This window comes from Myotis daubentonii, chromosome 9 (genome assembly GCF_963259705.1).
Source record: "Myotis daubentonii chromosome 9, mMyoDau2.1, whole genome shotgun sequence".
Taxonomy (NCBI): Eukaryota; Metazoa; Chordata; class Mammalia; order Chiroptera; family Vespertilionidae; genus Myotis; species Myotis daubentonii.
In genome coordinates, this window is record NC_081848.1 from 79686730 (window position 1) to 79714174 (window position 27445).

General features: G+C 58.8%; 3 protein-coding genes across 6 annotated transcripts; 2 read left to right on the forward strand and 1 right to left on the reverse strand.

The window, feature by feature from the left end:
• Window positions 1–19: 19 nt before the first annotated feature.
• On the forward strand, window positions 20–2211 carry CDK2AP2 (cyclin dependent kinase 2 associated protein 2). Its single transcript, XM_059709900.1, has 4 exons — window positions 20–754; window positions 1059–1159; window positions 1248–1380; window positions 1695–2211. Exons 1-4 carry the CDS (start codon window positions 673–675, stop codon window positions 1760–1762), a joined length of 384 nt encoding a protein of 127 aa, XP_059565883.1. The 5' UTR covers window positions 20–672; the 3' UTR covers window positions 1763–2211.
• PITPNM1 (phosphatidylinositol transfer protein membrane associated 1) lies at window positions 1254–16635 on the forward strand. Of its 3 annotated transcripts, none has more exons than XM_059709896.1 (24): window positions 1254–1380; window positions 4424–4540; window positions 5915–6129; window positions 6215–6336; window positions 6550–6774; window positions 8116–8442; window positions 8519–8614; window positions 8704–8811; window positions 9730–9791; window positions 9883–10133; window positions 10449–10638; window positions 10725–10832; window positions 11077–11234; window positions 11312–11520; window positions 11986–12156; window positions 12699–12863; window positions 13027–13175; window positions 13290–13400; window positions 13769–13885; window positions 14106–14254; window positions 14338–14487; window positions 14565–14748; window positions 15042–15170; window positions 16129–16635. In XM_059709896.1, the coding sequence occupies exons 2-24, from the start codon at window positions 4463–4465 to the stop codon at window positions 16393–16395; spliced, it is 3741 nt and encodes a 1246-aa protein (XP_059565879.1). In that variant the 5' UTR covers window positions 1254–1380; window positions 4424–4462; the 3' UTR covers window positions 16396–16635. The 3 variants fall into 3 exon arrangements, with proteins under 3 accessions (XP_059565879.1, XP_059565880.1, XP_059565878.1); XM_059709897.1 differs by lacking the exon at window positions 1254–1380 and adding an exon at window positions 2879–2998; XM_059709895.1 differs by lacking the exon at window positions 1254–1380 and adding an exon at window positions 3336–3543.
• Window positions 16636–17240: 605 nt separating this feature from the next.
• Window positions 17241–23359, reverse strand: AIP (aryl hydrocarbon receptor interacting protein). 2 transcript variants are annotated; one of them, XM_059709898.1, is made up of 6 exons: window positions 23148–23347; window positions 20288–20467; window positions 18661–18849; window positions 18079–18255; window positions 17841–17982; window positions 17241–17546 (listed from the first exon to the last, which is right to left on the reverse strand). In XM_059709898.1, the coding sequence occupies exons 1-6, from the start codon at window positions 23244–23246 to the stop codon at window positions 17341–17343; spliced, it is 993 nt and encodes a 330-aa protein (XP_059565881.1). In that variant the 5' UTR covers window positions 23247–23347; the 3' UTR covers window positions 17241–17340. The 2 variants fall into 2 exon arrangements, with proteins under 2 accessions (XP_059565881.1, XP_059565882.1); XM_059709899.1 differs by lacking the exon at window positions 20288–20467 and having other exon boundaries at window positions 23148–23359.
• Between the last annotated feature and the right edge of the window lie 4086 nt (window positions 23360–27445).

Genomic DNA, 27445 nt, shown 5'->3' on the forward strand with positions numbered 1-27445 from the left:
CAGATCGGGAACAGGTTGTTGAACCGGCGAAAGGTGACGTAAAAGCGCACGGGGTGAGACGCAGGGCTCGGAACGTCAAAGCCCTGCGTCCTCCGGCGTCCCGGGCGGAGGAAAGGCGCGCTCCTTGGCGGCGGTCACAGCAGCCCACATGGACCGAGGCTACAGCAACCCCAGCTAAACCGAGGCCGGGCGGCGCGGAGCGGACGTGCGAAGCCACGCGAGTGAGGCGCGGAGGCTGTGCCCGCACCTTTGAAGACCCCTCAGGGGGAACCGCCGGTGACTGGACTCCCGTCCCGGCTCCGAGGCCCCGCCTCTCGAGTCTTGGGACTAATCGGTTTGAGAGCGCGCGGTGCCGAGCCGCGAACTCTCCAATTGCAGAAGGCGACGGGCACCGCCCAATCCGAAGCAGACAGGTGCGAGGTCCGGAAGGCAGCGACCAATCAGCAGCGGTTGCGGCCTATTGGGGCCGGTCTCGGCCAATGAGGAGGTCCGAGTGACATCTTTGCACACCAATCGGGAGTGAGAGAGCGTTTGTGCCTGTCCGCCCTTCCGGCCAGAGCTCTATTTACTAGGGGCGTGCAGCCCGCCTGCCAATCAGAGCGCAGCTGAGTGGCCAGGCAGCCAACCCCGGAGGAGCGGCCGGCAGCCGGCCGCCGCACCCAAGAGTTGGGGATGTCCTACAAACCCATCGCCCCCGCCCCCAGCAGCACCCCGGGCTCCAGCACCCCTGGGCCCGGCACCCCAGTCCCTACAGGTGAGGATCCAGCTCCATCCTTGTTCTTCTGCCCGGGCGGTCGAGGTCTCGAAAAGAAGGCGGCCCTGAGTTGAGCAGTTCTGGGCCTGTCCCCTACACTCCCAGAGCCTCAGTTTGTTTGCCTGTGAAGTGGGCGCGGTCGCGTAAGGGTCGGGTGGGATGCAGGGGGAGGGGTTTGTCCCTGAAGTTGAGCACCCTGGAATGAGCATCCCTTTGGAAGGAATCGGGCCAGTCGGGGGCTTGGAACGCTAGGAAGAGAAGTCCCTGTCCCGCTCTGACCTCCTTAACTCGCACATTGTTGCAGCCGGAAGTGTCCCCTCGCCATCGGGCTCGGTGCCTGGAGCTGCTGCCCCTTTCAGACCACTGTTTAACGACTTTGGACCGCCCTCCATGGGCTATGTGCAGGTGAGTGGGGCCGAGAGCTTGCCTATGGCTGGGGACTGGCAATCTGCCCCAGGGCCTGAGCTCACTACCCTGTTCTCTTTTGACATAGGCAATGAAGCCACCCGGCGCCCAGGGCTCCCAGAGCACCTACACGGACTTGTTGTCGGTCATAGAGGAGATGGGCAAAGAGATCCGGCCCACCTATGCCGGCAGCAAGAGCGCCATGGAGCGCCTGAAGAGAGGTGAGTGAGGCCAGGCCCCCACCCCCAGGAAGGACGGACCGCTGGAGGCCACCTGAGCCCAGCCTAGACTAGGGGCAGGGTTACTATCCATAGGTGTATTGAACTGAATTGAAAATTAGTTGGTTTCCAGGGAGGGACCAGGGAATTTGTATTTCAACAGGATACATTTGAGGATTTAGCCTTTCTTTAGATGATGGTCCCTCTAACTGAAGGGAAAGCGGGTGGGGAGGGAGAGAGGGGTCTTCGGGAGGGGGTGGGTGGAACTGGAGACCCTGTATGTTACTTCCCCATCCCCACTCCCACCCCCACCCCAGGCATCATCCATGCCCGGGCCCTAGTCAGAGAGTGCCTGGCAGAGACAGAGCGGAACGCCCGCACGTAACAGGAAGCACCTCCGCCTCGAGTCTGGACCTTTCCTGGCCACTGCAGGGCACCTGCTTCTCCCTGGCCTTCACCCCGAGTTGCACTTCCTGTCCTGTGTCCCTTGGTGGGTACTCTCCAGGAACCAGGGGGTGGCTCTCACTCGTTGGCAGCACTAACTTGGAACCCCTGGAATACTTAGCAGCGAGGTCACTGTGAGTCCCACTCATGAGCTGCCATCAGTGTTGATGCAACTGGAGTTTTTTTCTTCCTGTAGCCCCCACGACTCAGCACTTACCCAGGACTTCTCACCACTTTGTCCCAGACCCCTTCTCCCCCAGCAGGCCTTCAGAAGGCCTGTCACCTCCCTGCCTTGTCCTCTGGGCCATAGCCTCTCTTTTCTCAGTGTGTCTTTTGCTAAACATGCCCCTTTTTTGTATAAATAAAAGATAATTTGGAGTTGTTCTCTCAGCTCTTAGTCTTTCTGAGTCTGGTACTTCTGCTAAGCCTGGTGGCTGGGAAGGAAGTGGGAAAGAGAAGACTCAGAGTGGTGCAGTGGGTGGGAGAGAGGCCAACGTAGCCTGGCCCTGCCTTGCCCCGTGCTGTCCATTAACCTTGGGAGGGCCCCGGCTCCTGTCTGCCTGCCCTCAGCCTTCCCGGCTTTAAGTAGTGGAAAGAGTTGAGCTCCGGTAGCTGAGAGCCAGGCCTTGCTTCGCATGGTGCCACCAGGGGGCAGTGCAGGGCCTCGGCCTCCCCCACAGCTGGAGGGCAGTGTCACCAGCCGGGGCCTAGAGGGTTCTACCCCTGGATTAGCGGTGATGCCTGGCAAGGTGGAAATGCCAGTTCACTTACGCCACGCCTCCCTGCCTTCATGCCCTAACAGCTTAAGCTGAATCAGCCCTCAGAGGCTCTGAATGCACCCCGTCTCCGACTCCTCGGAGAGGGGAGAGAGCACTGCTTCCCTCCCCGAAGCACCTGCGAAGCAGAGCCACGGCAGAGGACCGGCTTCCGGCATGGTGCTGCCATCCACTGTCCCAGGGCCTTTAGGGGACTGGGTGTGGTCCACAAGCCCAACCCACCGGTGCCTCAGCCTTTGCCCACAGTCTGGTGGCTGGTTGGCCAGACTTGTGGACCCGGAAGGCATAGATGGGGCCACTTTGAGGGGCTAGTCCTCCGAGTGACTAAAGGCCTCTGCCTGGGCGTGTGGCTGAATGACCCTAGAGACCCGTAGCGCTGGGATCCCGCCCCCTAAGTAGAGGCAAGCCAGAGAGCAGCTTCAGGCCAGACTCCGGGGAGGGGGGTGCATTTCCCCTGGGCCTCCGGTGTGAGGGCGGGGAGAACGCGGAGAGAGAGGACCCCGCCGCAATTCCCGAGCGCACGGGGGCTGGGCCGGGGTGGGAATAGAAAGAAGCGTGTTTGGGGGATTCCAAAAGGCACATAAGGCGTGAAGAGCACCAGCATTTGGAGAACGGCTTCTTCGCTCACGGCCGTGGGGAAGGAAGGAAGGGGCCGCCTCCGCCGCCGCAGGCGGGGCTGCCGGGACCCCGCAGGGGTGGGGAGGGCCCGCCAGGCCCAGGAAGGGGGCGGGGCGGCCGCAGTGACGCGGCGGGTGGCGGGGAGGAACGGCTGGGACGCCGGAGGGCGGACGAGGAGAAAGGTCGGGGCCATGGGCCGGCGCTGCGCCTCCCGAGGGTCCGGCCACTGCTGGAACCCGAGACCGGGGCTGGGGACGCTCAGGGCTCAGACCCACAGCCCGTTCGTCCCCGCCCGTGCCCGGTGAGGGGCGCCCGCCCTCAACCAGAGGTGAGCCGGGACGGGCCAAGAGCACGGCGGGGGACGGGGACGCGGGGAGCAGAGGGAAGTGGGGACCTTGGGGCCTCTTGCCTGCGCGCTGGGTGCCAAGGGGTGGGGTAGGCGGGGTGCCTGCAACGGAGCCGGGCGCGGGTGAGTGGAGCGGGTGCCTCAGGACCGGAGCCCGTGGGATACCAGGTGGAGCCACTCTTGCCTCAGCCCGAAGAGGAGCCAACCCTTGGGCAGGATGCTGGGGAGGGGGAAGTCGAGGACGGGGCTGCCGGCCATGGTGGGGAAGGCAGGTCCGGGGGGCGCAGGGGTGAGTTATCTGGTCCTGGAAGGCAGGTGCGGGTGTGGGGTGTGGGGAACACTGACAGATGCCAAGAGGAGGGGCGCACGGGGCCGCTCCGTGGAGAGACACCCCAGGGGACAAGGTTTTAAATGGACGAAGGGAGTGGGGAACACGAGACCCCACCGACTCCAGGAAAGGGATGCAGGAGACGGCCCGAGGGACCGCCTGTGGAAGGCAGGCCGGGGAGGAGGGGCGCGGGGGCTCCAGGGGGCGGGTCCCCGAGGGATGCTGTTCCGAGGGGACTTAGAACGCGGCGGGAAAGGCGAGGGTGGCCGGCCCCGCGCTGCTCCGGGGGGCGCGCGTCAGCTCGCGGTTGCCATGGCGACGGGCTGGCGGGGGGCGGGGGCTACGCCGAAAAGAGGTCAGCGCTCAGCCTCGCTGCGGCTCCCGGCTCCCCGCGGCAGCGCTGGGTTCGCTTCTGCCGCCCCGGTGGTGGGCCCGGGCATGGGGTCCTGCGGCCCGAACCCCTCGGCCTGCGCGCAGGGCTCGGGACTGCGCGCCGCCGCCCCGCACTGACTGCCGCGCCGTGCCCTGCGCCAGGCGGAGCGGAGGCCGCGCGCCCTGCTGAGCGCTTTCAGGATGCTCATCAAGGAGTACCACATTCTGCTGCCCATGAGCCTGGACGAGTACCAGGTGGCCCAGCTCTACATGATCCTGGTGAGAGCGACGGGAAGCGGGAGGCCAAGGGGGCCCTGCTTCATGCAGGAGCATGCAGGCCGCCCCTGGGACAGGGGGCTGGGGCTCAGCCCCACCAGTCCTGCTCCGGGCCTGGGAAGGGCTGAGGCCAGAGGAGGAGAGAGAGGTCCCCCTTCAGCTGCAGGGGGAGATCGTAAGGGCCGTGGGGGGAAAGGCAGAAGGGCCTAGTGTGGCTCCCCATCCCCCCAGTGCCCGGCCCATGTTTGATCTCCTTTAATCCTCCTTAGATTCTGTAATCCTGTAGGGGTAGGGAGTACATGGGGAGGCAAGAGTGAGAGGCAGGGAGTGGGAGGGGGGCCCCAGAGTCCGCAGGATCCCGGCAAAGCCCAGGTCAGGGAGATGGGATGAGGCACCAAAACTGAAACACAGGGGCAGGCAAGGACCCCAGAGGATAAGCGAGGGAGGTCTGGGCTAAGAGGAAGGGAGTAGGGGCCTGGCTTGGGCTGTGAGAAAAATGGGCCCGGCAGGCTCTCAGAGAGGGGAGAGGGTTGGTCCAGGCCCTCAGGCAGGCCTGTTCCAGACGTGTTTCAGGATCGGTCTTCAGGGGCAGGAGGGCCAGGATCAACCTCGGGGTGGCGTGGGCCAAGCTTGGGCTCCAGAGCTATAAAAGGGCAGGATCTGAGTGCTCTCCAGCTAGGAGGGGTGTGGCAGGAGCTGGTTGTGGGGTCCACAGAGGGAGGGGACCAGGGTCAGGTCCTCAGAGTGGTAGGGCCCCTTTTACTCTCCTCAGCTCTTCAGCCCACCCACCCGGCCTCCTTGCTGCCCTGCAGCGTGTGCACCGTGCTCCCGCCTCAGGAGCCTGCACTGGCTCCCCTCTGGCTTGCACACTCCTCCCACCCCACGTCCACTCCGCGCCTCGCACCCCTCCTTGAAGTCATGTTCAGATGTTTCTCCCGAGGCCTTCTCTGCCCATCTATGGCAATAGCAACCCTTATCTCAACCCCCCTTACCCTAATCTATGCTCTCTTTTCCCCATAGCACTTTATCTCCAACATACCATATAATTTGCTTTTTCTGTGTCTGGCTGCCTCCATTAGAACGTAAGTTCCACGAGGCCAGGGGTCTTTATTCTGTTCAATATATCCTGACAAATATAACCCTAAACAAGGCCTGGCCTGAAGCAGACACTCAATAGATACTTGACTGACTGAATGAGTGCTGGGTGGCAGAACCCGTGGGGGACTGGACAGCAGCTGTGATCCTGATCCCAGGAGCAGCAGGGGGCCAGGGTAGGGTCACAGGCGTTGGAAAGGCTAGGACTAGCACCCCAGGGGCCCAGGGAAAGCTGGGATCCCAGGAGCTGAGCTCCACATTCTGCTCTGTCCTGGACTGCAGAAAAAGAGCCGGGAGGAGTCCAGTGGTGAGGGCAGTGGCGTGGAGATCCTGGCCAACAGGCCCTACACAGATGGGCCCGGTGGCAGTGGGCAGTACACACACAAGGTGTACCACGTGGGCTCCCACATCCCAGGCTGGTTCCGGGCGCTGCTGCCCAAGGCCGCCCTGCAGGTGGAGGAAGAATCCTGGAACGCTTATCCCTACACCCGGACCCGGTGAGTGGGCGGGACAGGCCTGGGGCCACAAGGGGAAGAGCCCTGGTGGGCACAGCAGTGACCCTTGCTCCTAACCTCTGCCCAGGTACACCTGCCCCTTTGTGGAGAAATTCTCCATTGAAATAGAGACCTATTACCTGCCTGATGGGGGCCAGCAACCAAATGTCTTTAACCTGAGCGGGGCTGAGAGGAGACAGCGCATCCTGGGTGAGGCCTGAAGCCAGTGGCGGGGCGGGGTGGGGGGCTGGGGACCCTCTCAGGCTATCTGACGCCTCGATGGGTAGCTTCTGACAATTCCCAGGCTCTCTCGGGGCCGTGGCTTCCTGCCTTCAAAAGGATGTCCTCCCGATCCGGAGGCAGAGGGGGGTGGCAGGGGCTGGAGGGGGCTGGCGGTGCTCAGTGCTGCTGGAACCCCCTCAGACACCATAGACATCGTGCGGGACGCAGTGGCCCCAGGAGAGTACAAAGCAGAAGAGGACCCCCGGCTGTACCGCTCCGTGAAGACGGGCCGAGGACCGCTGGCTGATGACTGGGCACACAAGGCAGCTCAGACGGGGCCCCTCATGTGCGCCTATAAGCTGTGCAAGGTCGAGTTCCGGTACTGGGGCATGCAGGCCAAGATTGAGCAGTTCATCCACGATGTCGGTGAGCACCACGCCGCGGGAGGTTCCATTTACCCAGCAGGCACCGGCCCAGCGCCTGAGCCGGGATGCTCAGGGACACAGCGTAAAGCCATCATTCCCACTTGATGTGGTGGGCGCGGAGGCAGAGGGGAGCAGCACAGCCTGGCCAGGGTCGGGGCAGACTAGCCTTAAGGTACAGTAAGAGTCAGGAGGGCAAGAAGCTGGCGACATGGTCTCCAGGTCAAAGATTCTAAACCGTCTGTGCATCAGGTGAGACTTAGGGACCTTCAGGAGGGTCGCCAACCCCAACCAGCAACGTGCTAAAGTGCAGGCTCAGACTGTGACTCTGATGTCATTCCCAGGGCTCCTCCCACCCCCAGCTCCCAGAGACCCATCCTCTGGCCATGATATCCACGAGCCCCTGTTTCACACCACCCTAAACCCAACCCCACAGCTCCTGCAGCTCAACCCTGCCCCACCTCCCAGGTCTGAGGGTGGGCCAGCTGGCCTGGATGGGGGTGTCCAGGGGCCTGGGTTCACGTGCAGGCTCTTATGGACACCCCATCGAGCCACTTCCCCACTCTGCACCGGAACTTTCCCTTCTGTAAATGGGGGGAGATTGGGCCAGATGTTAAAAGCTAATGTTGGTCACAACATGCAAGATCTCCTTTAACACACACAACACCCCTCAAGGTAAGGATTATTATTCCCATTTACAGATGAGAAAATTTAGCTTATGGGCTCCTTGTCTTACATTTGGAAAAATATCAAAGGCACAAATAAGAAAACAAAATCACTCACATACAACCACTATTAAGATTCAGATATATCCCCTTCCAGAAGTTTGTTATTATAATTCAACTATTATTGCTGTATTTCCTAGATATTGAGGTTTTAAACTTTATCCCCCTGCTTAAGATGAAAAGATCCCAGATTGAGTATCATCTTTCCCTACAGCCTTCTTTTAAGTGCCAACACTTCCATTAACTATTAACACCTTCATTAACCATCAACAATTTCATTAGGCTGTTAATGCCTTAATTGTTCACTCCTCCGAACAAATCGGTGGAAAGCCAGATGAAAGAGCGAAACAAGCATTGGTTCCAGCTTCCTGTGGTGTGGGGGTGCGGCCAGTGCTCGGAGTTGGGGTGCCCAGAGGGATGGAAGAGGTGGCGGGCAAGGAAGGAGGCGGGGCAGGAAGGCAAATGTCGGCTGGGCAGCACTCGCCCTACCCTACGCTGCGGCTCTGGGGAGGTGACGCGCCAGGGGAGCCTTTAACCGACCTTGAAGGCTAAGCATGTGGACGCCGTGGCAGGGGACCTGGGGTGGGGAGGGCATTGTTCTGATGCCCGGGCGCCCACAGGTCTTCGTCGGGTGATGCTGCGCGCCCACCGCCAGGCCTGGTGCTGGCAGGACGAGTGGACAGATCTGAGCATGGCTGACATCCGGGCCCTGGAGGAGGAGACAGCCCGCATGCTGGCTCAGCGCATGGCCAAGTGCAACATGGACCGCGAGGGACCTGAGGCCCAGCCCCCTGGGAAGCCATGCACTGAGGCCCAGGGCGGGGCCAGCCATGCGGGTACCCCCGATGGGCCTGAGGTCCCCCTGGGCCCCGACGCCTCACCTGATGCCAGTTTCGGCAAGCAGTGGTCCTCATCTTCCCGTTCCTCCTACTCATCCCAGCATGGAGGTGAGGCCGCAGCACAGGGATGGGAGGGCGCAGCCATCAGGCTGACGCCCAGGCTGACGCCGGTGTGGTCCCGCAGGGGGCGTGTCTCCTCAGAGCTTGTCTGAGTGGCGCATGCAGAACATCGCCCGGGACTCTGAGAACAGCTCTGAAGACGAGTTCTTTGACGCCCACGGTCAGCATGTGGGCTCTGGGGGAGGGGGGTGTTCCTGAGAAAGGTCTCCCACCCATGACACAAAGGCCTGCCACCCCTTGTCCCTTCAGAAGGCTTCTCGGACAGCGACGAGGTCTTCCCCAAGGAGATGACCAAGTGGAACTCCAATGACTTCATCGACGCCTTCGCCTCCCCGACAGAGGCCGAGGGGGCGCCAGGTACAGGTCCCGGATCGGGCTGCCAGCACCCCGCGCGCAATGGGGACTCGAAAGACAAGTCGGTCCTAGTTTAGCGGGGCCCTAAAATGAATGTCAGTCCGGAGAGGGTGCTCATTAAATACTCAGATGGATAGCGAGTGGGTAATGGGTGGACGGGGGGATGGCTGGACTGGACTCCAGGCTCAGACGTAGCACAAAGAATGGAGCAATTCATTTGGAGGCAGGACGACTTCACACGGGAGCTGGGGTCTCAGCTGGATTTTGAAGGACGGGACCCGCTCCGTCCAACAGAACTTTCTGTGTTGATGGACAGGGTCTAGCCACCAGGCACACGTGGTTATCAAGCACTTGAAATGTGACGGAGGAGCTGAAGTCTGAGTTGTATTTTTTTTAAATATATTTTATTGGATTTTTTTTTTTTTACAGAGAGGAAGGGAGAGAGATAGAGAGTCACAAACATCGATGAGAGAGAAACATCGATCAGCTGCCTCCTGCACATCTCCCACTGGGGATGTGCCCGCAACCCAGGTACATGCCCTTGACCGGAATCGAACCTGGGACCCTTCAGTCCGCAAGCCCACGCTCTATCCACTGAGCCAAACCGGTCCCGGCGAGAGTTGTATTTTAATTCACTTCGATGTAAATGGGCACAGCAGCGTAGTGGCTACCATTTTGGACAGGGCAGAGTTAGAAGGAATTTTCCAAGCAAACAGGCATTGTGGGAAGAGGCATCCCTGGGGGCAGAGGAGCGGCACAGGAATGTGAAATGACCTGGGACAGTCGAGTGAGAGGTCAGAGGAAGGTGGGGGCTGGGCGTGCCACTCAGGCAGGCAGAAGAGCAGGAGGCTCTGAAGTGTCGGAGGAAGGGACCCCCCTAGACCCCTCGGTCTCCTTCACCGGCTGTCCCCTGTCCTACAGACCCCGGAGCCGAGGCTGCCAAAGATATGAGGGACCGGGCCCGAGCACCCAGGGACTCCGAGGTGATTATGCCCAGCCACCTGTGTCTCAGTGCTGCCCACCCCCCTGCCAGGCCGCTGTTCTGACACCCCTGGTGCCCGCTGTGCCCCGTAGGGCCTCGACGGAGCTGGGGAGCTGGGGCCCGAGGCCTGTGCGGTCCACGCCCTCTTCCTCATCCTGCACAGCGGCAGCATCCTGGACTCCGGCCCTGGAGATGCCAACTCCAAGCAGGCGGACGTGCAGACGCTGAACCTGGCCTTCGAGGCCATCACCCGCACCCACTTCCCAGAGGCGCTGGGCCATGTGGCCCTGCGCCTGGTGCCCTGCCCGCCCATCTGTGCTGCTGCCTATGCCCTTGTCTCCAAGTACTGCTCAGGGGTGGGCGGGCGGGGGGTGGACAGGGTCCCCAAGCTGCAGAGATCCACCTGGGGGTTCCAGGGACCGAGAAGACCCCATGGGGGGACGGGGAGGAGGCCGGGAAGCCAGACACCTTGGCCAGTCAGCCTCAGAACTGCGCCTCAGTTTCTAGTCAGTGGCTTCATCCCAGAGGCCTCTGGGGTGCTGACGCCGCCCACAAAGGCCCCCAGCGCTAGCACCTGCCCGCAGGCCAAGGGGACTCGGAGGGGGCGGTGAAGGGGCTGCAGACCCCCAGCCACCCACCACACCTCCTGTTCCTCCAGCCTGAGTCCCTACAGCCATGATGGCGACAGCCTGTCCCGCTCTCAGGACCACATTCCGCTGGCCGCCCTGCCGCTGTTGGCCACTTCATCCTCCCGATACCAGAGCGCTGTGGCCACCGTCATCGCCCGAACCAACCAGGCCTATGCCGCCTTCCTGAGCTCTGCTGAGGGCGCTGGCTTCTGCGGGCAGGTCAGGAGCTGGGGCGTTCCGGGGAGCTCGCTGGGGGGTCCGCCATCGCCGGCCAGCCCCTCCTGATGGTGCCACCCTCTCTCCAGGTGGTGCTGATCGGAGACGCTGTAGGCGGGATCCTGGGCTTTGATGCACTCTGTCACAGCGCCTGCGCGGGCACCGGCAGCCGGGGCAGCAGCCGCCGAGGGAGTGTGGTCAGTGTGCGCACCCTGCTCCTCAGGAGGGCGGTGTCTCTCCATCTCTAGGGCTCTGCCCCCCTAACATGACCTCTGTGCCCTGCGTCGTGTCCTCTGCTGCCTCGCTCTGTCCCCTCCAAGGCTCTGCCCGCCCACTTGCTTTGACTCCCTGCCCAGCATCCAAGCCTCTCTCCTCACTTCCAAATAAGTAGAAACCACATCGTCTCGTTCCTAAGGATTTGCGGTCCCCTGTTCCTTCTAGAACAATGAGCTGCTCTCCCCGGAAATCGGCCCAGTAAAGGACCCCCTGGCAGATGGGATGGAGGGGCTGGGCCGGAGCAGCCCAGAACCCTCGGCCCTGCCCGCCCAGCGCACCCCCAGCGACGTGGCCAATCCTGAACCCGAGGGCTCCCAGAACAGGTGACCTTCCTGCCTCCTCCCCAGCAGGGTCGGTGCTGGGCTGTGAGGCAGCAGCACTGAGCAGCCCTCCCCCACAGCCTGCAGGTGGCCCCCACCGCTGCCTCCTCCTCGGGGGAGCCCCGGCGGGCAAGCACAGCCTCCTGTCCACCCCCGGCCGCCTCGGAGGCTCCTGAGGGCTCCCTCAGCGCTGCCCGCCTGGACTTCAAGGTCTCCGGCTTCTTTCTCTTCGGCTCCCCGCTGGGCCTGGTGCTGGCTCTGCGCAAGACCGTGATGCCTGCCCTGGAGGGTGAGCCCTCAGGATGGGATGGGGGCCGCACCCCCGTCCTTCATCTGCCCCTCCCCCGGCTCCTCCAAACCATCTCACCTGAGACGCTGGAGTTATTGCCGCCCCGCACTGCACCAGTGAGATATCCTGGCTAGGGAAGGGGAACGTGTGGCCCAGAAAGGAGGGGCTCGCCCAGGCCAAGTTTCCCAGTGCACTGGGGGGAGCTCACGCCCGCAGGTGCCCGGGGTGAGGAGGTCCAACAAGCATGCGCACCACTTCCTCCTGAGCCCCTCAGCAAAGCGAAGGCTCTGACATATTCTTAGCCAAGAGGCCTGGCCCACCAAGCAGGACCCTGGTGACTCCCCAGGGAGTGTAGTTTGGGAAGAGCTGGCTTAGGGTCCCACAGCATGTCAGGGTGCTGCTGCCCATCCCCCACCTCCCAGAATGCCCAGGTGAACTCCTCCCACTCTGTCTCCTGGATTCCAGTGGCCCAGATGCGCCCAGCCTGTGAGCAGATCTACAACCTCTTCCACGCGGCTGACCCCTGCGCCTGCCGTCTTGAGCCCCTGCTGGCCCCCAAGTTCCAGGCCATCGCCCCACTGGCCATACCCCGCTACCAGAAGTTCCCCCTGGGAGATGGCACGTCCCTGCTGCTGGGTATGCCCCCCTCCAAGATAAAGGGGGGTAGGAGGAGGGCCCCAACAGGGATGAGGATGGCCCCCATCGCCCTGGGACACATGAGGTAGTTCCCGCGTCATGGCAACCTCTCACGAGCCCTACCCCAGCCCCTGGGAATTGTGCAGACCCTCTGACATTCTGTGCCCATGGTGGTGACTGGACTAGAGGAGGCAGAGTGACTGCCCGTGTGAGAGCAGTCACCAGTGGACGGGGAGGGGCCTGCGGTGTGTGTAGGGGTGCTGTGTGTCCATCGGTTCTCACATGTACATGGATGCATTTGGCCCCATGAAACAAGCGGGCCTGCATTGGGATGGTGGTGACAGGCATTCCAGCAAGAATGCAGCAGGCTGTGGGTGAGCTGAGAGGAGAGAATGCCCGCCAGCAGATGTGGAGCAGTTCGGCTTCAGCCGTGACCTGGCCAGGAGGCTGGCAGGAAAGATGGCGGAGGTGTGGGCACGGAGGTGTGGGCGCTGAGCTGCCCGGGAGCCCCACCTGCTGCTGAGGTGCCCCTCCTCCCCCAGCTGACGCGCTGCAGACCCACTCGGGCCTCTTTCTGGAGGAGCTGGAGATGCTGGTGCCATCAACACCCACCTCTACCAGCGGTGCCTTCTGGAAGGGCAGTGAGTTAGGCACCGAGCCACAGGCCCAGCCGGCGGCCCCCAGCACCACCAGTGAGGTGGTTAAGAGTAAGTCAGCCAGCCAAATGCCCCTGCCCCCAGCACCGGTCTGCCCCCTCCCCTCCAGCACCCAGGCTTGGAGGAAAGCAGGGAGGGAAGAGCACCCAGAGGCCAGGCAGGTGGGCACAGGGTGGGAGGCCACCTTGACTCACTGCCCACCGTGGCTGTGCAGTCCTGGAGCGATGGTGGGGGACCAAGCGGATTGACTACTCACTCTACTGCCCCGAGGCGCTCACGGCCTTCCCCACCGTCACGCTGCCCCACCTCTTCCACGCCAGCTACTGGGAGTCCGCAGACGTGGTGGCCTTCATCCTGCGCCAGGTGGGCCCGGGGATATGGCCTGGGGCTGGGAACCAGACAAGAATGGGGGGCTGCGGGCTGGGGGAGGGGCAGCCCCAGAACCCCGTTCCGGTGACCTAGCCTGGTCCTGTGCAGGTGATCGAGAAGGAGCAGCCACAGCTGGCCGAGTGCGAGGAGCCGTCCATCTACAGCCCGGCCTTTCCCAGGGAGAAGTGGCAGCGCAAACGCACGCAAGTCAAGATCCGAGTAGGTGCACTGCCCTTCCGGCCCTCAGAAGCGAGGCCCCGCCCCTGGCCGCTGGATCCCCGCCCACGTGGCCTTCCCGTCTAGTCCCAGCCCCTAGGGGCCTGGCCCCACCTAATCATATCTTGGCCCCGCCCCTGGGAATCAGGGTCTCTTCCCCTTCCCGCTGCAAGTTAGGTCTCTGATGGGCACTTACCTGCCCCAGCTCATCCTCCGCATCTGATCATGTCACAGTCCACTCACATAGGCCCTCCTGACCTCTGGGCCTCCTCCCGCCCCTGCCCTGCCTCCCTGTCTGGGTGCCTGTCTCTCTCTGCTTCCTCTGCATCCCCAGCATCTGGCTGCCGGCTCATGTCCTCTCCTCCCAACAGAACGTCACTTCCAACCACCGGGCGAACGACACAGTGGTGTGCGAGGGCCGCCCCCAGGTGCTGAACGGGCGCTTCATGTACGGGCCCTTGGATGTGGTCACGCTCACTGGAGAGAAGGTTAGGACACCGTGGCCTTGGGCCCGCCCCCATCAGCTGACCACACCCCCAAGTGGGTGCTCCCGTCCCGCCTCCTGTGTCTTTATTGTCACACACACACACACACACACACACACACACACACACGGCTCCCCGAGGCCCCGTCCACCCCTAATGACAAGCCCACCTTGTGGCGCCCAGGGTCTCCCCGCCATGGACGCTCACCCCCTCTCACCGTCAGGTGGACGTCTACGTCATGACACAGCCATTGTCCGGCAAGTGGATCCACTTTGGCACGGAGGTCACCAACAGCTCTGGCCGCCTCACCTTCCCGGTGCCCCCTGAGCGTGCGCTGGGCATTGGCGTCTACCCAGTTCGAATGATGGTCAGGTGAGCGCGGGGCAGGCCACTCCTCTGCAGGGTGGGACTCCGCCCACCTCGCCACCACCTGCTCACCCACCTGTGGACCACAGGGGCGACCACACCTATGCCGAGTGCTGCCTGACAGTGGTGGCCCGCGGCACCGAGGCCGTGGTCTTCAGCATAGACGGCTCCTTCACTGCCAGCGTCTCCATCATGGGCAGTGACCCCAAGGTGCGCGCCGGCGCTGTGGATGTGGTCAGGTAGGAGCGCCCCGGACTCACCCTGGAGACCGACCCCCACCCTGGCACCTGGAGCTCACGGCCACCCCACCCTGCAGGCACTGGCAGGACGCGGGCTACCTGATTGTTTACGTAACGGGCCGGCCTGATATGCAGAAGCACCGTGTGGTGGCCTGGCTGTCACAGCACAACTTCCCCCACGGCGTCGTCTCCTTCTGCGATGGCCTCACCCATGACCCGCTGCGCCAGAAAGCGATGTTTCTGCAGAGCCTGGTGCAGGAGGTGCGGCGATGGGAAGGGACCCGCCTCTGCCCTCAGCCCATCTCCTCTGCCCTCAGCTCATCTTTGGGATCTTAACTGTCCTATGGTCCTGCCCTCTCGTGTTCCAAGAGCCCCCTATCCTTAAGGCCAACTAGGGTGCCTCCCCGGGGGGCCGGGTGACGTAGGACTCTATGCCCCACCTCTATCCAACTAGCTTGACTCCCTAAAATGTCTGACCCAAGGAAGCCCACCAGACCCCACCCCCAGCCTCATGCCCTGTCCCGGGGGTGGCTGACTGGCCTCACCCGCCGCAGGTGGAGCTGAACATCGTGGCTGGCTATGGGTCCCCCAAAGATGTGGCCGTATACGCGGCCCTGGGCCTGCCCCCCAGCCAGACCTACATCGTGGGCCGCGCTGTGCGGAAGCTGCAAGCACAGTGCCAGGTAAGGGCCAAGTGAGGGTGGCGACTGGGAGCCTGGGTTTCCGGTCATAGGTCCACCTGTGCTAAGGGCCTGAGGGGGCGGCTTTGGGGAGGGTGGCTGGCCTCAGGGGACCTGGCTCCTCCTAGGACGGGGTGGAGAGCAACCTGGAGCTGCTGGGCAGACCAGTATTGGTGACTCAGGCTGGAGTGCTGACTCCATGTCGCACGGCCCTGGGCCTTTCTCTCTTTTTTTGTCATTTTATTTATTACATAATTCTTTATTGTTGAAAATACTACATATGTCCACTAACTCCCTCCAGCTCACCCCTGCCCCCCACCCCAGGCCTTCACCACCCTATTGTCTGTGTCCATAGGTTATGCATATATGCACACAAGGTCTTTGGTTGACTACCTCCCACCCACCCACCCACCCTCCCTCCCCGCCTTCCCTCAGATTCCACACTCTGTTCCATGCTTCCGTGTCTCTGGATCCGCTCTGCTCATCAGTTTATTTTGTTACTTAGATTCCATATCTGAGTGAGATCATGTCTTTCTCTGACTTTTCACTCAGCATGGTACCCTCCAGCCGGGACCTTTCTAAGCCCCAATTCCTGTCTGTAAAATGGAAATGATAACATGGCCCTGACCTTGACAGCGATCATGAAGATCATGTGATTTACTGCACATCAACATGCACAGGGCTGGGCACAAAAACGTGCTTGCTAAATGTCAGCTGCTATTATTGACCCCCCACAAAGAATCGCCCTTTATAGACGAGGAAGCCGAGTCTAGAGAGGGGCAGAGCCAGGAGGAAGGCCAGGTGCCTGCTCCCAGCCTGCGGTTCCCATCTGCTGAGAGAAGCCTCGGGTCAGGCTCTGCCGGGCCTAGAATGCGGCCAGCACAGACCAGGGGCCTGGAGAGGACGGAGGGCGGTGTGGGCCTGAGACCACCCCCCTCACCCTGCCCTCCTCTGCCCACAGTTCCTGTCGGACGGCTACGTGGCCCACCTGGGCCAACTGGAGGCCGGCTCCCACCCTCACGCCCCCACGGGACCCTCGAGGGCCACCCTGGCCAAGAGCAGCTACGGCGGGGCCGCCCCTGTGGACTTCCTCCGCAAACAGAGCCAGCTGCTTCGCTCCAGGGGTCCCAGCCAGGCGGAGCGCGAGGGCCCGGGGACACCACCCACCACGCTGACGCGGGGCAAGGGCCGAAGCGTCAGCCTCAAGTTGGACTGCGGCGAGGCCTAACTGTGGCTGGACCTGGGTGATTTATGCACACATTCGGGGCCCGCTGACCAGGTGTGCGAGGCTGGGGGCGCAGACCTCTGGCCCTGCCTCCCAACTCCACCCCTGCATCTCTGCCCGCCCCTCAGTGTTACTTCCCTCTCATGGGGGAGGACCCAGACCAGGGCCGAGGGAGGGAGGGCGCGGCAAGACCAGAGGCTTTTCAGTGTGTAAACCCATGACAATAAACACACCGACATCCCACCCGATGGCCCACTTGCCTGGTCTCAGGGTAGCCAAGCCCACAATTTCCAGTTCAATGGGACACTGCTTGGCAGAGGGGGCCAGGATGGATCCAGAATCATACAGCAGGTCAGACACAGGGCCCTTCCTGGACCCCAAAGGCCTCATGGAAGGCTCTGTCTTCACCTCTACCCAAGAAGGCCTTTTCTAGAGTCAGCCCACCTGGCCCTCCCCACCTGGGCCAGCCCTTCGGTTCATAGGGCCACCCTCAGTCCAGACTTGGCTTCTCACTGAAACCTCTGCCTCCAGAAGCTGTGGCCAGGGGACCATTGGCTCAGAGGCCGGAGGGGCAGGGAGACCATCTCACTCAAGCACAAACTATCTCCCCCTTAAGACTGAAGGCGCCGGGCACCCCAGCTCTGGCAGCAAGAACTGCTTCCTTTGTGGCAGGTCTAAGACCATCCTCTTTTCTGTCAGGGACACTGAGGCCCAGAGAGATCTCAGAGCTGGTGAATCGGGTGCTGGGATTAGAACCCTGATTCTTTGCCCCCCAATACCATCCAAGTACCAGAAAATGTGGGGTGATGGCTCCCACCTCTCCAGTGAGTGAGCTCGGCAGGCCCAGAGAGAGATAAATAAGGCTTTTATGTACAGAGAAGCATGATATCGTGGGGCAGGTGGGCTGGCAGTGGCAACGGTGAGCTGGGCAGGGCGAGCAGGGCCCTGTCAGTGGGAGAAGATACCCCGGAAGCGGGCCTTGTCCTCTTCGTCCTTCTGCCGGATCCGTGCCTCCAGGGCCCGAAGCTCCTTGCTCACAATGGGTGCCAGGGCGGGGTCCAGCTCCAGCACCTTGGCGAAGTCAGCCTGGGCCTCCTGGGCATTCCACACGGCAGCGTGCGCCTTGCCCCGCTTGAAGTAGGCCTTAACGTTGTCTGCAGGGGGTGGCAGCAGGCATGCAAGGCATGAGGGGGACCAGCTAGCTGCCCAGTATGCCTTCTGCACCATGGGGTCCATCATGGGACAGAGCCTCCCATTCCCCTCATCCTCATTGGCACAATGAGGCCCACGGCCCTGCCTGGTGGGGGACAGCTGACGGAGTCGGGGAGTTCAGAATGGGGGTGATGGCAAAGGCTCAGTCTTTGCACCCCAGTGCCCAGTGGTGCTAGGGAGGAGGAGGCCGCTCGTTTGACCCCTGCCCACCCGGCCGCCCAGTGCCCACTGCTCACCGTCGTACTTGTTGAGGATGGAGGAGCAGTGGTCCAGCACTTCATAGTACTCTTGGGCCACCAGCTTGCACTGACAGTAGTTGAGCAGCAGCGGGGTGATCTGCTGATCCAGCTCGATCCAGTCCGGGGACCCAGGCTGTTCCTGGGGGTGTGGGGGCAGGGAGAGGGACACGGGTGCTGAGACCTGGCCCGGCTCCCCCTCAGACCCCCCTCCACCTGCCACAGCCTCAGGCAGCACCTTCATCTGCAGGTTCTTGAGGCAGGCGATGGCGTCATAGTACTTGGCGGCGGCCTCCTTCACGTGACCCTCGCGGTACAACCGGTTGCCCTCCTGGTGGATGACCGGCACCGCCTTTGCCTTCTCCTCATCCGTCATTGCCCACGGGTCCTGCTGGTATGTGCCAGGGCCCTCCACCTGCCGGAGTGTGGGCCAGGTCAAGGGGAGCCCCAGGGCACCACAGCTGCTCGGCCTCCAGACAATGGATACCAAGACCACAATCGCTAGTTCCTTCACTGACCACCCAACAGACATTTATGTAGCATCTCCTATGTGCCCAGCGCTGTGCCAGCTTCTAGAGACAGAACAGTGAATGAGATGGTGAGGATCCCTGCCCTCACAGAGACTGAAAGGGAAGGAGGGGCCCCGAGAGGGAGCCCCATGGGGACAGCCAGGGGTCCACAAGGGGTTCTGGTACCTGCCCTGCCTCAACCCCAGCCTATCCACGGAGCCTATGAGCCCTGGGCAGGCAGGCAGGGCCGGAGCCCACTCCGAGGCTGGGCAGTGGCAGTTCGTGGCGCCTGAGCCTTGGCGGCCGCTCACCTTAAGCATCTCGATGTCGAAGACGAGAGGCTGGGGGTTCTGCTGCAGGGTGTCCAGGTCGGCATGGCCCAAGGAGCTGTGCTCATGCATCTGGGCGATGCCGCAGCAGTGCCGCTGGCCCTCCAGGGGGTCCCTGCCGGCCGCGATGTTGCGCAAACTCTTGGCCACCAGTGGATACAGGACCACATGCTGCAGGACGGGTGGGCAGCACGGGCTCTGTCAGCGTGGCCCAAGGTGCCCAGCCCCCTGCCCATCACCACCTGAGAAAGGACACTGAGGACCAGGGAGGGGCCACAACTGGTTCAGCCACACTCTGCTAAAACGCAGGCGGGCTTTCCCCTGGGGACTCCGGCCTCCTCCTCCTGGGAGTCCATGATTGGGGTCCCTTTGCTTTTTCTCCTGCCCTCCCCCTCCCCCATTCAGATTCTATCGCAGAGCTGAGTTCAGGGCAGCAACTTCACAACCCACAGGGGAGACCCTTAGCCACAGGGCACCCAGTTTTCACCTTTCACCTTTCACTAGGAACAGCTGCTGGGATGGTGGGAATAGACTATCCCACCCGGTGCCTGGCCAGAGTGGCTCCAGGGGTTGAGCTTGGGCCTATGAACTGGGAAGTCACAGTTTGATTCCAACTCAGGGAGCATGCCGGGGACATGTAAAAGGCAGCCGATCGATGATTCTCTCTCATCATTGATGTTTCTGTCTCTGCCTCTCCCTCTCTTTCTGAAATCAAATCAAATATATATATACTACCCCACTCCAGTCTGACCAGCTCTCCTCACCGGCCCTGCAGTCTCATCCAGCCAATAGACACTCCTGAGTCTTGGGCCTGGGCTGGACCATGCTGGGCATTTTATTTTTTTAAGAGAGAGAGGGGAAGGAGAGGGGGAGAGAGAGAAACATCGATTGTCTGCCTCCTACATGCTGCCCACCAGGAATCAAGCCCTCAAACCGGGCATGTGCCCTGACCAGGAATCAAACCGGTGTGCTAGACGACGCCCAACCAACAGGCACACCGACCAGGGCCACGCTGGGCATTTTGAAACGGGAGGAAAACAAGCCCCACCCCTGACCTGAAGTAGCTGAGACCCAGGCAGAGGACCAGATCCTGGCCATCCAAGGCAAGTTGGGTTGGGGGACCCAAAGGAGGGGTTCAAGCCAACTACCAGTAGTCAGGGAGGGCTTCCTGGGCACCAAACCAAGCCAATCACCCCCACTGTCAACCCATCTCCCTTGGTATAGGCCCAGAGGAAGGCTTACCTCTGGGAGTGGTGACCCAGGAATTTACTGTGAGGTAGGAGGGAGAATTTTGGCAAAAAAGAAGATGGAAAGGAAAGGAAGGGAGGGGAGAGGGAGGGGGGACTGGCAGGGGCCAGACCCTGTAGGGCCAAGTGAGCACCAGGAACCAGAGAGACCTGAAGCAAGGAACTGAGCGGGTCCTTTGCCTTTGAGAACCAGTCTCCTGGCTACAGCCTGGCTAACGGAGAGGAGAAGGCAGTGCCCTCTTGGTGCTGCGGTGCCCAGGGGGAGTTGGTGGTGACCTAGCCAGGGGAGAGGCCTGGCCTGGGGAGTGGGGATGGCTGGACAGACATGCAGGCACTGCAGGCAGACGTAAGACTCCAGGCACCTTGACGTCGCAGTGGAACTGGGCAATCTCCCCCTCACGCATGGTGCTCACGATGGTCTCCCACACGGGCAACTTGAACTTCTTGCCAATGATGAGCTCCATGGGCTTGCCACGCACACGGCTGTCATCCAGCACAGTGCCCTCCTCATCGCTGTGCAGAGTCCGGTAGTGGAATGTGGCCTGCAGGCCAATGAGGGATCAGGCAAGGGCATAAACCCTCACCCAGCCCCGAGAACAAAGCCGGCTCCCAGCCTGCAGATGGCATAAGGGACAGGGCTTGCCCAGGGGTCACCACCTGACCTTTACCCACCACCCAAGTGAGGAAAGTGAGTCAGAGAGAGGGCAGTAAGGGGCTCAAGTCCCATGGCTAGGGGGTGGGTGGCCTGGGGTGGGAGCCCAGCAGCCTGGCTCCTGTTATTCTTCCAACAAATCGTTACGGGCACTGACTATGTACCTGAGCTCTGTGCCAGACACAGCACAGAACAACAAGTCCCTGCCCCATGCAGCTCACGTGGACTGTCTCTATAGGAAAGAGAAGGGCCTCAAACAAACACTGTGCTGTGGAAGGTGGAGGTAGTGCCATGGATCAGAAAACAAACAGCAGCAGGTAAGGCCGGGGGAGGCAACCTTTAAGCAGAGATCTAAAGGGAGTAGGGAGAAGCAAGCCAGGTAATCGCTGGGTAGCAAGGCGGTGCTAACTTTCTAGGCCAAAAGAATAGCAGCAGGGACGCATATGGTAAGTTCAAGAAGCAGCAGGGTCTGCTGAAACCGGTTTGGCTCAGTGGATGGAGCATCGGCCTGCGGACTGAAGGGTCCCGGGTTCGATTCCGGTCAGGGGCATGTGCTTGGGTTGCGGGCATATCCCCGGTGGGAGATGTGCAGGAGGCAGCTGATTGATGTTTCTCTCTCATCGATGTTTCTGGCTCTCTGTCTCTCTCCCTTCCTCTCTGTGGAAAATCAATAAAATATATTAAAAAAAAAAAAAAAGCAGCAGGGTCACTGTGGCAGAAGCAGAGTGATTGCAGGGGAGGGGTGTACCACGGAGTCACGGGGTCAGCAGGGGTAGACCCCCCAGGGCCTGTAGGCTGTGTGTGGTGAGGGCGTTGTTTTTCACTCTGAGACGGAAGCCACTCAGTGGATCCAAGCAGAGGAGGGATGTGATGTGATGTGATGTGATGTGATGTGATGTGATGTGATGTGATGTGATGTGATGTGTGTCCTGCTGCTGCTGAGATGAGAGCAGGTCGTAGAGGGGCGAGGGCAGAAGCAGGAAGGCGAGTTAGGAGGTTACTGCAATAACCCGGGGAAAACCCTGGCGGCCTGGACCAGAGTGGTGATGGGAGAAGTGTTAAGACCTTGGGCATATTTTGAGGTTTTGCTGTAGGATGAGAGAGAACAAGAGGAGCCATGGATGGTTTTTGGCCTGAGCAGCCGGAAGGCTAGAGGTGCCCTTACCCAAGATGGGGAAGGCATGGGTGGAGCGGGTTAAGTCTGAGTTGCCAACCAGGTATCCAGGTGGAGATGGTGAGTAGGGAGCTAGATATCAAGTTTAAGGGAGAGGTAAAGGCTAGAGATACACATTTGGGGGTAGTCCAGGCATGGAGAATTTGTTTTAAGAGATGAGCCTGGATGAGGTCATGTGGGGGTGAGTGCAGAGAGAAGAGGTCTGAAGACCCAACCCTCAACAGGCTGTGGTTCGAGGAGCCCACACTCTTCACCGCGCCATGCTGCTTCTCTGAACTCCGTTTCCACATCAGTAAAATGAAGTCAACAATAGTACTTATCCCACAATGTGGAAATGAAATAAACTTGTAAAAGCATTTAGCAAGGCGCTTATAGAATGAGCATAAACCAATGCTGATGATTGGTCATTTAATATCTCCGGTCCCTGTTCTTTCAGTGTCATTGTTCCCAGATCTTTACTGTCTTTACAATGTTCTCTCCCTCTGGTGTCTGTTCCATCCAACAGCTCCCTTGCCAGGGCCTTCTTCAAGGCCACCAACGCCATGGGGACAGGCAGCCACACCCACACTCCTTCTCTAGTCTGGGCAAGGACCCCACTTAATATAAATCATCACTAGAGCTATGCAGTCCCCTCTGTTCTCAGAGCACTCGCACGGGGCCAGACTAGGATTTGCCCTTCCCTCAATATACCTGTCCTGCATGACCGCTCTGCTGGGCACAGGGACTACCCCAGGGAAGTTCCATACTTTACAGACAAGTGGCATCTGGGAAAGGTTGTTTGTGGGGGGGGAGGGGGGAGACAGGAGAGGCCTTATTGTACAGAGGAGGAAGGTAGGAGGCTCTACTTCCCAGCCTTTATCTGCCCAAACAATGCAAGGTAGACCAATCAGAAAGCTGCCAAAGGGTTCTGATCTGGCAGGCCTGACCTCTGGGCCTGTTCTCTGGGACCTCAGTTTTCCCATCTGAACAATGGGTGCTGGTCTATGGTAAGTGTTTTAGGAACACCCTTCATCTATAAAAGATCTGAAGTCTTGCAACCCAGAGGCCCCGGGGGGCCCCTCCCCAGTCCAGGGTCCCTCCCAGATCCAGGTATCCAGCTCAGGTTCTTCTCCAGCGCTGGGTCCAAGAAGCAAGCACTTAGGTCAAACTCCCCTAACCTGCCAGTCCGCCTCCCGGGCCAGTACAGACACCCAGCCAAGGCAGGGGGCGGGGCAGACGCATCCAAATTCATCCCCGACTTAAATTCAGACCAATCAGCGTCGAGTTCTGCATGTGAGCGGGAGGGAGGGTCACCGGCCGCTGTTCTATAGGCATGCGCAACCTCTCGCCTAAGGCCTCCTCCCGCCTCGCATGCGCGCCGCCCAGAGGGGTTAAGGGGACGGGGTAAGACACGAACCTTGGTTCCATCCTTAAAGTCAGGGAGTTCTCCTCGGCCCTCCTGTATCACACGCTTTTGGATCCCGTCCTCCCGGAGTCTTGCGATGACATCCGCCATCCTCCTTACCCGCTGCTCTCTTTCGGTAACTTCCGGATTCGCTCGGCAGCTTCCGGACCTGCTTCGGCCACTGCTGGCGCTTCGGTAACTTCCGAGGTGCCGCCATTTTGGCTGAGGGCAGACGCCGAAAAGGGACTGAACGTGGAAACGGAAGGTGATTGGTTCTCTGCGTTGAGGCTGAGCGCGCAGGTCTGAGCTGGGGCGGGGCCTGAGGCTGCCCGGAGGGAGGGGCGTGAACTGAAGCCTGCCGGGAAGGCGGGGCCGGGGGCTGCGGGGCGGGGCGTCTCTACAAACAGGTCCTTGAATTGCTTCGACTGCGGCCCGCCCCCTTGGCCTTTGCCGCTCGGTTTAAAGTTGTACACACAGTGTAACAGCATTTCAGACCCAAGGAGAGGAGAATAGGGCAGGGTCGGGGGAGCCCACTGCAAGGCCAGTCCCCCAAAACTATTTTTGTGTATTCCCTTCTGGCTTTTTCTTTTTGCATATCTAGCACAATAGTCGCGACTTTAAATCCTGATTTTTTTTCCTCCTTCAAAAATAAAAAGCAAAACCAGGAGTAAGAAGGGAAGGAGGGTTTCGGTGTCTCTGTGGGAGCAGTAAGCCCCCCCAGATACTGAGAAAGTGCCACGTAGGGTTGGTGGTGGGGGGGTGTCATTGAGTCCACGGTGTCTGGCACAGAGTGGATGCCCAATAAATATAAGGTAAGACATGAAGTGATAGAAGCCAGGCACTTTGGGGCTAAAAGAAGGATTCCCTCCCCGGAAACCCGCTGTGGACAACAGCTGTAAGAGTCTTCTACTCCCACTTCTGGGGTTGTCAACGTAAGAAACGTTCAAACCTATAGAGAATTTTTATTAGTTTATTTGAGCCAAACTGAGACAGTTGCCAAGAAGCAAAATCTCAACGGAGTGAGAAAATGCTCCCAAAATGGCAGTTTTACCACTTGTTTTATACGTCAAAATCAAAGGGGAAGGCTAGCGAGGCAGGGCGGCAGGAGAAAGCAGAGCAGGGAAACCTCTGGGATTGAATAAAAAGTAAAAAAAAAAAAATAGACACATTTCCTTTACATTGGTGGGCACAGGATTGTTTAGCAGTGGTTCTCAACCTTCCTAATGCCGCGACCCTTTCATACAGTCCCTCATGTTGTGACCCAACCATAACATTATTTCCGTTGCTACTGTTATGAATCATCATGTAAATATCTGATATGCAGGATGTATTTAGGCGACCCCTGTGAAAGGTTGAGAACCGCTGACACAGGCAACAATAACAATGACGAGAGGATGTGTGGGCTAGTTAGAAAGCTTTCATTTCAGACCATCCTATAGGGTTACTTTTAGTGTCTGAGCTTGTGAGGTCTCCAGGAAGGCCGCCCTGAGCTTGTCCGGTTTAGTATGTGCCCCTCCTTCGTCCACAGGGCTAGGGCATCGGTCAGAGGAATGCCTTGGGACGTGTGCACTGTCTACTCTACACCCATCATCGTAACTGCGAGGGGTTGTTAGGCCCCGTGACCCAGGTGCCACGCGCCTCAGATATTTACCTGGTTCATTTCCCACAAGAAGTCCCCTGAGGCAGCTGGGCCTCTGACACGAAGGCAACATGCTTTGTGTGTTTGTTTGTTTGTTTCCTTTTTTTTTTAACCAACACAGGAATTTTTTTTTGTGTGTGTGTTTTTGTTTTTTTTGTCTAAACTTTTACATATGTCTCCTTTTCCCCCAATTGACCCCCTGCCCCAGCCATTCCCACCCCAGGCAAGCCCCCACCGCCCCAGTGTCTGTGCCCGTTGGTGATGCTAATATGCATGCATACAAGTCCTTTGGTTGCTCTCTAACCCCGCCCGCCCCCCCCCCCCGCCATTTGTCTCTGGATCTATTCTTGTTCATCAAATTATGTTGATCATTATATCCCACATATGAGTGAGATCATGTGATATGTTTCTTTCTCCGACTGGGTTATTTCACTTAGCACAATGCTCTCCAGTTCCATCCATGCTGTTGCAAATGGTAGAAGTTCCTTCTTTTTTATAGTGGCATAGTATTCCATTGTGTAGATGTACCACAGTTTTTTAACCCACTCATCTGCTGATGGGCACTTAGGCTGTTTCCAAATCTTAGCTATGGTGAATTGTGCTGCTATGAACAGAGGGGTGCCTATATCCTTTCTGATTGTGTTTATGGTTTCTTGGGATATATTAGTAGAAGTGGGATCACTGGGTCAAATGGGAGTTCCATTTTTAACTTTTTGAGGAAACTCCATACTGTCTTCCATAGTGACTGCACCTGTCTGCATTCCCACCAGCAGTGCAGGAGGGTTCCTTTTTCTCCGCATCCTCGCCAGCACTTGTCAGTTTATTGATTTATTGATGATAGCCATACTGACAGGTGTGAGATGGTATCTCATTGTTGTTTTGATTTGCATCTCTCAGATAATTAGTGACTTTGAGCATGTTTTCATATGTCTTTGGGCCTTCTGTATGTCCTCTTTTGAAAAGTGTCTACTTAGAACCTTTGCCCACAACACAGGAAGTTTTACAGGCAAGTTCTGCCAAAATTTTTTAAATTTTTTATTTTTTATTAATTTCAGAGAGGAAGGGAGAGGGAGAGAGAGAAACATCAGTGATGAGAGAGAATCATTGATCAGCTATCTATGGCATGCCCCCACTGGGGATTGAGCCCACAACCCAGGCATGTGCCCTGACTGGGAATTGAACCTCTATTTCCTGGTTCATAGGTCATAGCTCAAGCACTGAACCACACCAGCCGGGCACCTTCTGCCAAATTTCGAAGCCACAAATAGTCTATATCTTATACCGATTGTTCTAGAAAACAGAAAAAGAGGAAAGCTGACCAACATATTTTACAAGCCTTCTTTAATCTTGATTTCTGAACCAGTTAAGTATACCATAAGACAAGAAAATTATACATTTTACTGATAAATATAGATATGAAAATTTCTAAATGAAATATTAAGTTACTTGAATCCACTAGTGCAGTGGTCGGCAAACTCATTAGTCAACAGAGCCAAATGTCAACAGTACAACGATTGAAGTTTCTTTTGAGAGCCAAATTTTTTAAACTTGAACTGTATAGGTAGGTACATTGTCATTAACTTCATTAGGGTCCTCCCAAGCTGGCCTTTGCCAAAAACGCCCTCAATCTGAGGGGTCGACCTCAGCGAACGTACCCCCACTTCTTCAAAATAGACTCGCCCAGGCCGAAAACCGACTTCTGCGCACGGGCCACGAAGTTTCAATCGCACTGTACGTGGCGCCGCACGTGGTATTTTCTGGAAGAGCCGCACTCAAGGGGCCAAAGAGCCGCATGTGGCTCGCGAGCCACGGTTTGCCGACCACTGCACTAGTGTATATAAAATGCATCAATATCTAAATGAATGTCACTCACAAAAAGGGAGATACTATGATTTCTATTGAGACAGGCCAGTAAGCTAGGACAAGAGGAACAGGGAAACGGAGGCAGACAGGGAAGCAAGCAGTTTGCAGCATCTAGTAAATCCTATCTTCCCGGAACCAAGGACACTTAAGAGTAGATGGTTTGGCCCTGGCAGGTTTGGCTCAGTGATTAGAGCATCGTCCCATGGACTGAAGGGTCCCAGGTTCGATTCTGGTCAAGGGCATGTACCTCAGTTGCAGGCTCAATCCCCGGCCCTGGTTGGGGTGTGTACGGGAGGCAACCAATCCACATGTCTCTCTCACATCGATGTTTCTCTCTTTGTCTCTCTCCTCCCACTCTCTCTAAAAATCAATGGAAAAATATCCTCCAGTGAGGAACAATACAACAAAAAGAGTAAATGATTTGGCCCAGCCAGTGTGGCTCAGTGGTTGAGCATTGGCCTATGAACCAGGAGGTCACAGTTCAATTCCCAGTCAGGGCACATGCCTAGGTTGCAAGCTTGATCCCCAGTATGGGGAGTGCAGGAGGCAGCTGATCAATGATTCTCTCTCATCATTGATGTTTCTATCTCTCTCTTCCTCTCCCTTCCTCTCTGAAATCAATAAAAATATTTTAAAATATATTTTTAAATATGTAAAAAAAAAAGAGTAGATGGTTTGCACTTCTCCTCCAGGACAGGAGGGTAAATAGCTTAAATTACCCTACTCGGGGAAATAGCAGAAATCCAATTTGTGCCAACCACATCCAAGGACAGATGAAGTTAAGGGAATAAATCTTATTTTGGCACAT